We start from the raw sequence: 12,752 nt of genomic DNA on the forward strand, positions 1-12,752 counted from the left end.
TTTATGTAATTTTCTTTCTTTCTTTCCTTCTATCGAAAGCAGCTGTAATACAGTACATGGGTCAGTCTGCTAGCATTGACGCCTCCTTGACAAAAACTGTAAAATAAAATAAGCATAAAAAATCCATGAGAGCAGTAGAGGAGGCAGCCAGCTGCTGTCCTGATTATCTGAGCTAGAGTTTGATCATTGTGGAGAGTGTCTTGCCCATGTTACATCCCCACTCTCTCGGCCAAGAGGGTTTTAGGACAGTCGGCGTTAGGATGGTCTTCTAAAGGCCAACTAGCCCCCAAAGCTGCAGCACTAAGAGCCAGTGCAATCTTGCACTTCTTACTTCGAGGGTCATTGTCCTTCACAAAAGACTAAGCTGTAAATGACTTCCCCATTGCTATGAAGAAACAATTGACCATACAGCATCACGAGACATGGGGTGGTGGTAAAATGCAACTATGGGATGGGAAATTAGTTCTGTCTCGTTGTAGATTACCCCTGGGGGTCATTTGAGGCCAGTCTATACAATAGCCCCAGAATTAAAAAAAAATGTATATATATATATATATATATATATATATATATATAAAGGGGGGTGGGGGTGGGGGTGGGGGGTCAGGAATAGGCTGCTACACCTGGTCTAGAAGGACAAAACCCAACGGTACCACAGATCCCCGTACACTCACACACACACAATGGGAAATTAATAATGGACATTTGCCGAGGTATCAAGGTCGTGTACACACAGCAGACTTCAGCGGGTCATAAATTGGTCGTCTGTGCAATTGGCTGCTCCCTTCATACCAACACAAGAATGGGAAGTACCTTAGGAAGTCGTGTATGTGCGTGTGAATTGGTGGGACAGCCATCCCTAAATTTGTGAATAAGAGAGAAAGAGAAACAGAGAGAGGCACAGAGAGAGAGAGAGATGGGCAGAGAGAGAGAGGGGGGGGGGCAGAGAGAGAGAGAGAGGGGGGGGGCAGAGAGAGAGAGAGAGAGAGAGAGAGAGAGATGGGCAGAGAGAGAGAGGGGGGGCAGAGAGAGAGAGAGGGGGGGCAGAGAGAGAGAGAGAGAGAGATGGGCAGAGAGAGAGAGAGAGGGGGGGCAGAGAGAGAGAGAGAGAGAGAGAGAGAGAGAGAGAGAGAGAGAGAGAGAAGACGAAGAAGAAGAAGAAGAAGAAGAAGAAGAAGAAGAAGAAGAAGAACAACAAGAAGAAGAACAACAACAACAACAACAACAACAACAACAACAACAACAAAAGAGAAGAATGTACAACCAAGCAAAACGCTTTCATCTTCAACACAATGCCTTTTACGAAAAAAGATGAAAAAAAGATGAAAAAAAACCCCAACCCAATAACAACAAAATAAGTACCAACAAATTACCAATCTTTTGATGTCATCCCCATAAAAGTGCGCCCGTCTCAGAACGCGACGAATCCGATCAGCCGCCGACAGCTTGTGGGGGTCCTTGACCTTGAAGATGGAGATGAAGGTGGACTGGGATCCTTGGCGGCTGGCTCTGCGCCGAAGCTTCTTCCTTTCCAGGAGGATCTGGCGCTCCGTCTTGCCCCGCTTCCAGTTGGTGGGCGTACAGATCTGCCAGGAGAACAGGTCCCCCACCACGGAGGAGCCTCTGCTCTGTGGGGAAACCATGGGACTCGGGGGTCGGGGCGGCCTGGTGAACCCTGACCCGGACCCCGACAGAAGACTCTGGTGGTGGTGGTGGGAAGTGAAGCTCTGGGCGAGAGGGTCTCGGAGAGGGTGCAGGTCCGGGTTGCTGGAGTTCAGCGTGGTGTCCAGACTCGGGGCTCTGATTCTGATCCTTGGAGGATTCAAGAAGTGCGGCTGTCTCCTTCCCCCGTGTCTGACACTCGCCCACAAACCGTGCCCTTCGTTGTCGTCGTTGCTGTCGTCGTCGTTGTTGTCCTCGGCGCTTAATCTCGTCGGCGGCCAAGTAGTTGGGTGGTGGTGGTGGTGGTGGTGTAGGTGATGGAAATTATTGGGGGAGAACAACGTCGACGATCGTTTCTTGTGAAAGGGCGAGGAGGGTTTACCAGCACCATCCACCTTGCAGCTTTCTCTGCCATTTTGGCTTCTGTCTGTTTCGCTGGAGACGGATTTTCTGGGATCTGAGTCGTTGTTGTGTCTGGTGGTGTGGCGAAAGGCGTGGGAGACCCTGGACACCCTGGACTCTTGAATGTGCTCGATGACCCTCTGAAGGAACTTCTCCCTCCTCATCTGGGATTGGCGGCTCTGATCCCCGGCCGGCTCGAGAGGCCCGGACCCTCCCCCCCCACACCGCTCCAAAGTCATGGCTGACTTATATCACAGGGATCCAACACAGTATTCCGTACGGTCGGCTGGACTATAAATAGCCAACAAATGTCAAACACAGTATTGTCACCACCATCACCACAGCCACCGCCACCACGGCCTCACAAATCCAGCCACCAGTCCGTTGAAAAGCCAAGCCAGGCGTTTGTTTCACAAAACACTGCTGAGTTTCACTTATTTACTGTCAAGTTTCTAGACTCCTAAATGAAATCACCACGCTATACCTCGCCTTTGGTTTCTATAATTATTTGAACGTTCACTAACGCTGCTGTCTCGATCATCTCGCAAAAATTTACACCAGCTGTCTGGAATGCCACAGGCGTTTCTCCAAATCCAAATTAACGTCATGCTGTGTTGACGTTTCGCTACGGCGATGTGTATTCAGAATTCCGTATCCCCAATACGTGTTCGATTCCGATCGGATTTCGTTCACTGTTGGGGTTAACTAGGTCCAAAGGTTGACAGGAGATGTGTCAGAGGGAAGCCAGGGGACTTAAGTTAAAGATTATGCCGACAGTAACACGAAAACCATATAAGAGATACGGTGTCACCTGTGCTGCGTCGGTGTGGTCAGCAATGAAAATCAAGGGTGCCTACTATAGTCTGAGACAAGAGAGGCAGGCTATGTTAGTCAATACTGGTTTGTTGTCTGGTAGTTGTATGTGCGCATGTCCTTAAAAGATAATGATTATTATGGCAGATTACTAGTTATATTTCGGTTGAAAAAAACAAAACAAAACAAAACAAAACAGAAAAACAACAATCAAGCATCAACTCCTCTGACTATCTAATCCAGACATACCAATTCATTTTTAAAACACAGTAAGTGATATTGTCACCAGTTTTAAAAGAGAAAATGATCATGATACTGATATGATTATATTCCTCTCATCCACAACAGAAATAGCTCCTTCGCTGATTCAAACAACAACAATAACAACACTGTCAGAGAACTTGTCATTGAAGAAAGCGTGGCTGCAACACTCTTGTCATTTTTCCCCGTGAAACGAAAACCTCTAGCCACGTCAGGTCAGAATCAGTCACGATAAAATACACAGCGTGAACACACTCCACGGCGCAGACGGTAAGATTCAATATGTGTGGGCGGGAATATATACTTGTGATTATTGCTCTTTCCAAACCCTCTTCACATCTGCTCTGAAGCTCCCACCCCCACCCCTGTCCCACCTCCACCCACCCACACTGTCCCCTCACCACCACCCACCAACTCCTCTCCCAGTAATACCCCCACCCTCAACTGCCTCCTTATCCCTCTCTTCAGGCAGACACACACACACACACACACACACACAAACACACACACACACAAACACACACACACACACACACACACACACACACAGCCCTCAATACTTGAGAGATCAACGAAAGCGTATATCGGGCAGAGAAACAAGGGTATGGAGAAACCAGACTTTTTTTGTCGTTGTTGTTATGTTTTGTTTGCCAGGTCAAAAGAGGACCTAGGGGAACAGTCTTTCAGTCCGGACAATCAAGGCCCTGCTGGAGTAGGGTATGGGGGAGGGGTGGAAGGAGGAATTCTATAGCTGGCTGTGAATGCAGGCAGTAGTATACTCAGGTTAGTGGGGGGTCGTGGGGAAAAGTGTCGGTCAGGACTTTTGATCTTATTGGTCTCTTTCTCTCTGTGTGAATGACTACGTCAGTGCACGTTGCGACTATTCCGAAACGGAAGGGAGATGTGGGGGGGGTTGGAAAGAAAGGTGTGTGTGTGTGTGTGTTGTGTTGTGCATACCTGTGTACAGACACACATACTACAGACACACATACTGACAAACCATCCAACACAGACCTGCTTTAATAATGACAAAATTAATGCGTAAACACGAACGAGAGTACAGCGTCCTTACGCGTAAACCAAATTACGTTCGTGTTCGACTTCGTGTGCACCGGACGGATTTTTTTTTTATTTTTTTTTTTGGTAATAGAATAAAAAAAGTAATCGGAAGAAACGAGAAAGGAATTCAGTGTCAGTCATAACCTGAACCTAACCTGCGTTCCTGTGCCTCTGGCATTTATAATTATGGAGTTAAGTTTTGATCGATACAGAACGTCGATACAGGATATCAAATCGGAACATCCATCTAGAGCGTCAACACAGAACATCAGCACGGGACATGTTCATAGCGTTTCTGGTACAGAAACGACGGCTCTCCTGGGAGCAGAATGCATGTCTCCTATAAAAGCATAGCCATGTCGAGTTGAGATTCAAAAGCAGCGCTCTCGGAGATGGGTGGGCTAACCTGTGGATGTATGCACAGGGGATTTGAGAGTGCTTGGTGCACGGTTTTTGAATAATGGCTTTGTTTCAAGATTTATCGTCATCGGCAGTGTCATCGTCATTGCTATTGTCGATGTCGTCATCATCGTTGCCATCGTTGTTGTCGTCAATAGCATCATCATATTATATTATTCATCACACTTCTTCTTTTTCTTCGGGAAACATTATCATTGTCATCATCGTGTACGTTGTTGTCATTTCCTATCTTTTCCACAGACACACACGCGCGCGCGCGCACGCGCGCACACGAACACACACATGCACACGCATACACATACGTATGCACAGAAGCGCGCGCGAGCTTCATTCTACTCCTATTTTGGAAAGGCAATTTACGATAGCAATCACTGGCACATAACGTCAGTCGATATGTTTCTCTTTTTCCTTCCAGTCAGAAATTACCCAACTCTGCCAACCCGCATGACCTTGACCCTGTAGTTGTGACCTCGACCCCTAGTCAAGGTCAAAGTGCGGATGTTTATTTGGGTTGGCAGTGGCGAGGAGGTCTCAAAACATTGAAAATCGATCACTGAGGTGGTCTGGCCTCGTGGATTTTGATTTGTTGTCCGCTTGCAGCATGGGTGGAAATTGGTCTATTGTTTGGAAAATCACTTTGCCTCAAAGCACGAGATCAACATTTTTCCCCCCTAATTGTCTTTCTATGTTTCTATGCCACCCTTTTCACTTAAAACAACAACAAACTCTTGCAGCAACCTTTCAAAAAGGGTGTTTGACATCACAACTTATATCCGATTTCCAAACGAAACCTCCCCAAAAAATGAAGTTACCACATACCGCTTCAGTTCAAAACGTCAACAACATAGTTATGAACAAAATAAGAAATCGCCACAAATTTAAAAAGACCGCACTGAACTAGCTGGATCAACAGCAGGTAAACTGAACACACACACACACACACACACACAAAAGATGCGTGATTCTATAATGTGAATGCCACTCACTCACTCCCCATAATACCTCCCCTTCCACCATCACCCGCAACACTCCCCACTCACACCCACGCCCCCCACCTGCTTCCCCCTCTCCCACTTCTACCCCTACGCCCGATCTCCGCCTCCACCCCCCACCCCCAGCCCCCACCCCACCCCGATTCCCCTCTCCCTCCTTCCTCCTCAGGGTACACACACACTTTTCTCCTTGCCACGCAAATATTCTCCAATTTCACTGTGAAACCAGTAACTGTTTTGCCACCTCTGGAACGAACGAACGAACGTCACACCTCGAGGTGTCAGTTTCAAAATCAATGGCACTGGTTTTCGTGAGAAAAAGTGTGTGTGTGTGTGTGTGTGTGTGTGTGAGAGAGAGGTAGAAGGAGGGAGAACACAAAGCTTTGCAGTGACACCAGAATCGATGTTCATCGAAATCGCTTGGCTGAGTGTTTTGGGAGGTGCAATGGTCAATGTGTGGAAAAAAAGGGGAAAAATGAAATAAAATGAAAAAAAAAGAAAGATAAAAAAAAGCAAAAGAAAAAAATGCATAGGGCTGAGAAAGGTAACTGTGGTGAAGTTTTCGTGTTCGTTTACCTCTCTCTCTCTCTCTCTCTGAACAAAGACAATACTTGAAATATACAACGACCAACTTTCAATTCGACGTATCTGATCTAACTGGACATCATTATATAATATATACGGAGAGTTTAGCGGCAAATTCGTTCATTATGAATCCGATCTAAGGAATCTACATGAGCTGCATTTTGTCTTGTGCTGTCCAGCTCTTAGCAATGTCAGGGGGAAAAAAAAAGTTCATTCCTTCAAAGTATTACCGACATTCCTGTACCTTTAAATTACGTGTCTTGATGGCGATTGTTTGAGAGATAATAATCATGTACAGAATTTATCACTTTTCTTTTATAAAGCATTTAAATGTAGAGATCACGCAATGTCTTAAAAGTGTGCGTCAAACTTCATTTTCGTTTGACGTGACCGTTGTTATGTTTGTATAAACATTTTCTTTCCGGTGTAATGTGGCTTAGATTTCCATGTAACCCCCCGTGTCATGACGGGCTATGACATGATAATGAATACATGATTTGCATTCGCAATTGCATACGCGTTCGAATTCTCTCTCTCTCTCTCTCTCTCTCTCTCTCTCTCTCTCTCTCTCTATCTCGATATCTCGACTGTACAGTCAATGACAGTAAAACATCAAAGCGTCAAAGCGTCAAGCGTCTCTCTCTATCTCTCATTTCCCATTTACTACTTCTACTACCACCACTACCATCACCATCACCACTACCACCACCGTCACCACTACTACCACTACCACCACTACTACTACTACTACTACTACTACTACTAGTACTACTACGTCACACATAAATACCAAAAGAACAGACAGAGCAACCTTAAACCGTCCATACTAATTTCTCTCTCCCCCCCCCACCCCGTACCCCTCCTCCCCTCATGCTCCTGCTCTTTCTGTCGTAGAACTTTGTGTCGTCAGCCACAACCAATCAGTCAGACCTGACGGGACCAAATCGATCGACCCTTAATCCTGTCGTTTTGATTGTGTGAGGCGGGCTTTAGTCTGTTGCTTGTGTGAAGGTGGCGGAGGGGGCAGGAGGGCGGAGGGAGGGGAGGGGACCGGAGTGGGCGGTGTTGGGGGGTGGGGTGTACACTGACACTCGCAAAGGGTCCATTGTTGACCTGGGAACAAACCGTAGGTCACCTTCTTTCGATTTTACCCTATGTTTTCTACTGCTGCCTTTGATCGTTCAATGATATTGGGTCGTAAAGAGCGGTGAAGGGGTGGAATTGAGGGGTGGGTGGGTTGGTGGGTGGGGGGTTGCATTGTGACTTGGCTGATTTTGAGTTTCTATCTCTATCTGACTGACTGACTCTCTCTCTCTGTCTCTCTTTCTCTCCCTCCCTCTCTTAATGACTTTCATTTTTCCCCCCTCCGCCCTCCTCTCTCTCTCTCTCTCTTTCTCTCTCGCTCGCTCGGTCTCTCTTTCTCTAGTGTCTGCCTTTATACAAACCTATTTACATACCTGTCTATGTACCGGCCAACTTGCCTACCCACGTATTTTGTCCACCTTCCTCCTGACCTATGTATGTATGTATGTATCTCTTTCCCACTCTCCATGGACTAAACAAATGATTTCCTGCTCTCGTCTGTCACCAAAGAAAATCTCCTGTTCAGATATCCCATTAATCATTACTTCTCTTCTCCTTTTTATCTGTCCCTCAAAACGTAAAAGCCAGAAGCTTTCTGGAACAACGCCTCGAAACAAAGCATGCTCTGAGTATTCAGTGTTCGTGGATGTGTCGGAAGGCAACAGTCCATATCCCGGCTGTGTTCACTGGAATGATATTGATCTTTAATAATAATAATAATAATAATAATAATGGTACTTATATAGCGCTGAATCTTGTGCATAGACAAATCTAACCGCTTTCGCACCAGTCATTCTCACACACGCATAACTATAAAACTGGAGAAAGTAAAGACAAGGAAGAGGCAGGGAAGGGAGGCTATTTTGGGAAGAGGTGAGTTTTAAGGCCAGACTTGAAAGAGCTGAGTGTGGAGACTTGACGAAGCGAAAGAGGAAGTTCATTCCAATTGCAAGGTCCAGAGACAGAGAAAGAACGGCGGCCAACAGTCGAGAGTTTGAATCTGGGTATGCGTAAGTGAAGTGGATCCGAAGCTGATCGTAGTGAGCGAGATGGAGTGTAGAGGTGAAGGCAGCCACAATCAAAATCATAATCAAAAAGAACTCGTCAGAAGAATGAAAAACTTTGCCTTTCGAGGTTCCTGGGACGAATGATTTACAACAGGGTTGTTCCCTATACTGATAGCCGCCACATTATAAGATAATGTGACTATTGCTGTGTGTAATTGATTTAGTTTTCATTCATACTTTCAATCTTTCTTTCTTTCTTTAACATTTGCTTTTTCTTTTCTTTTTCTGTCTTTCTTATTCGTTCTTTCTTTCCATCTGCCATTTTTTGGTCCCTTTTATGTGGCTGTCTTGTCTCGTTTCTTTCATATCTGAAATCGCTCTTTTTTTCTTTTTTTTGGTTGGGTTATTATTAGAATTATAGTTATTATCATTATAATAAGAATAAGAATAACTTTATTATCTCCAACTGGAGAAATTTGGTCAGGTGCATTATCACAACATAGACAAGTAAACAACATGGGGACCATGAAGACACAAATGTAAAAAATATCACATACACCGTTTCATAATTACATCCACACACTGCAGGTAATAACTAGTATTCTTAATGTAAAAACAGAAAGAATTAAGAAACATTATTTGAATATAATTATTATTATATTATTATTATTGTAATTAAATAATAATAATAATAATAATTATTATTATTTTATTTAGACAATTCAAATCACATGAATTTGTGTTCTTCTCGTTGCCTCTTCTTTTCTTTCTCTTCGCCACCCTCCTTCACCTTTTTCTTCCACTCCCATCTCACTTATTTTCCATCCTTTTCTTTTCACAGGAGTCCCCCCCAAAAAAAATGCCGCACATTCCAAAGCGGAATCTTCCGAAGCATATCACATGTAGAAAATAATAATGATATCACAGCCGCGCTACAAGTATCACCAAATTAACTGTTTTCAAACCAAGCGTCCAGTGAGGATTGTCGATAAATAACAACAACAAAAAAACCAACAAACAAACAAGCAAAAGATTGATATATAGGCCTACATAACAAGCAAACGAATGAATAAATGAATTGAATAAATCACCACCACATTGCTTCAGACGTCAGAGAGCAAAAAGTCAATTTATTAATCACCATCACAGGACACACGCACACCCACCAACCACGCCGTATCACACCACCACCACCACCCACTTGCGCGGACACTGAAGAAACTGACAGTCGCTGACAAGCACTTTCTAACGCAGGGAGACACACTCTCCGATCACCACTGCTCGAAGAGAGAGAGAGAGAGAGACAGAGAGCGAGAGAGAGAGAGAGCAATTGACATCGCACACATCGCAATGTTGTTTTCCCCTAAAATCAATATTGCGTGAGAACATGAGATCGAGAGCATGTCTAGGACGCCCGCGCGCCCGCGTGCGCCCACCAACACACACACACACACACACACACTGCGTTGTCACTCCGAGTCATATTGGACACGCAAAGAGGACTAGATCAAAGTCAAGAGGTTCGGATCCCCCTTCCCGTCACTTCCCACCTCTTTCCCCCCCCCTCCCCTCCCCTCCCTCCACCTCCTGCACTCCTCTCCTTGCTTCCTTTCCTCGTTCCCTCTACTCTCTGTATGAAGTGTTGTCCTCTACTCTCTGTATGAAGTGTTGTCCTCTTACTCTCTGTATGAAGTGTTGTCCTCTACTCTCTGTATGAAGTGTTGTGTGTTGTCCTCTACTCTCTGTATGAAGTGTTGTGTGTTGTCCTCTACTCTCTGTATGAAGTGTTGTGTGTTGTCCTCTACTCTCTGTATGAAGTGTTGTGTGTTGTCCTCTACTCTCTGTATGAAGTGTTGTCCTCTACTCTCTGTATGAAGTGTTGTGTGTTGTCCTCTACTCTCTGTATGAAGTGTTGTCCTCTACTCTCTGTATGAAGTGTTGTCGTCTACTCTTTGTATGAAGTGTTGTGTGTTGTCCTCTACTTTCTGTATGAAGTGTTGTCCTCTACTCTCTGTATGAAGTGTTGTGTGTTGTCCTCTACTCTCTGTATGAAGTGTTGTCGTCTACTCTCTGTATGAAGTGTTGTCCTCTACTCTCTGTATGAAGTGTTGTCCTCTACTCTCTGTATGAAGTGTTGTCCTCTTACTCTCTGTATGAAGTGTATGAAGTGTTGTCCTCTACTCTCTGTATGAAGTGTTGTCCTCTACTCTCTGTATGAAGTGTTGTGTGTTGTCCTCTACTCTCTGTATGAAGTGTTGTCCTCTACTCTCTGTATGAAGTGTTGTGTGTTGTCCTCTACTCTCTGTATGAAGTGTTGTGTGTTGTCCTCTACTCTCTGTATGAAGTGTTGTCCTCTACTCTCTGTATGAAGTGTTGTCCTCTACTCTCTGTATGAAGTGTTGTGTGTTGTCCTCTACTCTCTGTATGAAGTGTTGTCCTCTTACTCTCTGTATGAAGTGTTGTGTGTTGTCCTCTACTCTCTGTATGAAGTGTTGTGTGTTGTCCTCTACTCTCTGTATGAAGTGTTGTGTGTTGTCCTCTACTCTCTGTATGAAGTGTTGTGTGTTGTCCTCTACTCTCTGTATGAAGTGTTGTGTGTTGTCCTCTACTCTCTGTATGAAGTGTTGTCGTCTACTCTCTGTATGAAGTGTTGTGTGTTGTCCTCTACTCTCTGTATGAAGTGTTGTCCTCTTACTCTCTGTATGAAGTGTTGTCCTCTACTCTCTGTATGAAGTGTTGTCCTCGTTGTCCTCTACTCTCTGTATGAAGTGTTGTCGTCTACTCTCTGTATGAAGTGTTGTCCTCTACTCTCTGTATGAAGTGTTGTCCTCTTACTCTCTGTATGAAGTGTTGTCCTCTACTCTCTGTATGAAGTGTTGTCCTCTACTCTCTGTATGAAGTGTTGTGTGTTGTCCTCTACTCTCTGTATGAAGTGTTGTCCTCTTACTCTCTGTATGAAGTGTTGTGTGTTGTCCTCTACTCTCTGTATGAAGTGTTGTCCTCTACTCTCTGTATGAAGTGTTGTCCTCTACTCTCTGTATGAAGTGTTGTGTGTTGTCCTCTACTCTCTGTATGAAGTGTTGTCCTCTTACTCTCTGTATGAAGTGTTGTCCTCTACTCTCTGTATGAAGTGTTGTGTGTTGTCCTCTACTCTCTGTATGAAGTGTTGTGTGTTGTGTGTTGTCGTCTACTCTCTGTATGAAGTGTTGTGTGTTGTCCTCTACTCTCTGTATGAAGTGTTGTCCTCTACTCTCTGTATGAAGTGTTGTCCTCTACTCTCTGTATGAAGTGTTGTGTGTTGTCATCTACTCTCTGTATGAAGTGTTGTGTGTTGTCGTCTACTCTCTGTATGAAGTGTTGTGTGTTGTCGTCTACTCTCTGTATGAAGTGTTGTCCTCTACTCTCTGTATGAAGTGTTGTGTGTTGTCCTCTACTCTCTGTATGAAGTGTTGTCCTCTACTCTCTGTATGAAGTGTTGTGTGTTGTCCTCTACTCTCTGTATGAAGTGTTGTCCTCTACTCTCTGTATGAAGTGTTGTGTGTTGTCCTCTACTCTCTGTATGAAGTGTGTGTTGTCCTCTACTCTCTGTATGAAGTGTTGTCCTCTACTCTCTGTATGAAGTGTTGTGTGTTGTCCTCTACTCTCTGTATGAAGTGTTGTCCTCTACTCTCTGTATGAAGTGTTGTCCTCTACTCTCTGTATGAAGTGTTGTGTGTTGTCCTCTACTCTCTGTATGAAGTGTTGTGTGTTGTCCTCTACTCTCTGTATGAAGTGTTGTCCTCTACTCTCTGTATGAAGTGTTGTGTGTTGTCCTCTACTCTCTGTATGAAGTGTTGTGTGTTGTCCTCTACTCTGTATGAAGTGTTGTGTGTTGTCCTCTACTCTCTGCATGAAGCGTTGTGTGTTGTCCTCTACTCTCTGTATGAAGTGTTGTGTGTTGTCCTCTACTCTCTGTATGAAGTGTTGTGTGTTGTCCTCTGTCCTCTACTCTCTGTATGAAGTGTTGTCCTCTACTCTCTGTATGAAGTGTTGTCCTCTACTCTCTGTATGAAGTGTTGTCCTCTACTCTCTGTATGAAGTGTTGTCCTCTACGCTTCTGATACAGAAATAAAAGGGTCTTTGAGTGAAATATGTGCTTTGGGTGAAATAGATATGGTCATGGCTACGCTGTTTGTTTCGATGTTGTATTTATGGTTGTTTAGAACGCTTAGAATTCTCTCTCTCTCTCTCTCTCTCTCTCTCTCTCTGTGTGTGTGTGTGTGTGTGTGTGTGTGTGTGTGTGTGTGTGTGTGTGTGTGCGTGCGTGTGTGTGTGTGTGTGTGTGTGTGTGTGTGTGTGTGTGTGTGTGTGTGTGTGTGCGCGCGTGTGTGAGCGCGTGCACGCGTTCATGCCCCGCCCCCACCTTTACCCACACATCACTTTCAAGTGAGAATAAATCCGTTCACGGCCTACAATGCAAACCAATATA

General features: G+C 44.7%; 1 protein-coding gene across 3 annotated transcripts in view; it reads right to left on the reverse strand.

Annotated features, from left to right (window-relative positions):
• LOC143299202 (cyclic nucleotide-binding domain-containing protein 2-like) overlaps window positions 1–9,498 on the reverse strand; it is a 44,975-nt gene extending 35,477 nt beyond the window's left edge. Inside the window, exons 1-2 of one of the 3 annotated variants that reach the window (XM_076612384.1) lie at window positions 9,376–9,498; window positions 1,374–2,769 (exon numbers count right to left, since the gene is read on the reverse strand). In XM_076612384.1, the coding sequence (XP_076468499.1) occupies window positions 1,374–2,303 (930 nt within the window). In that variant the 5' untranslated portion in view covers window positions 2,304–2,769; window positions 9,376–9,498. Of the gene's footprint in view, window positions 1–1,373; window positions 2,998–9,375 lie in introns of all 3 variants that reach the window. The other 2 variants (XM_076612383.1, XM_076612385.1) reach the window with 2 other exon arrangements.
• Between the last annotated feature and the right edge of the window lie 3,254 nt (window positions 9,499–12,752).

Source organism: Babylonia areolata, chromosome 24, assembly GCF_041734735.1.
Source record: "Babylonia areolata isolate BAREFJ2019XMU chromosome 24, ASM4173473v1, whole genome shotgun sequence".
Lineage (NCBI taxonomy): Eukaryota > Metazoa > Mollusca > Gastropoda > Neogastropoda > Buccinidae > Babylonia > Babylonia areolata.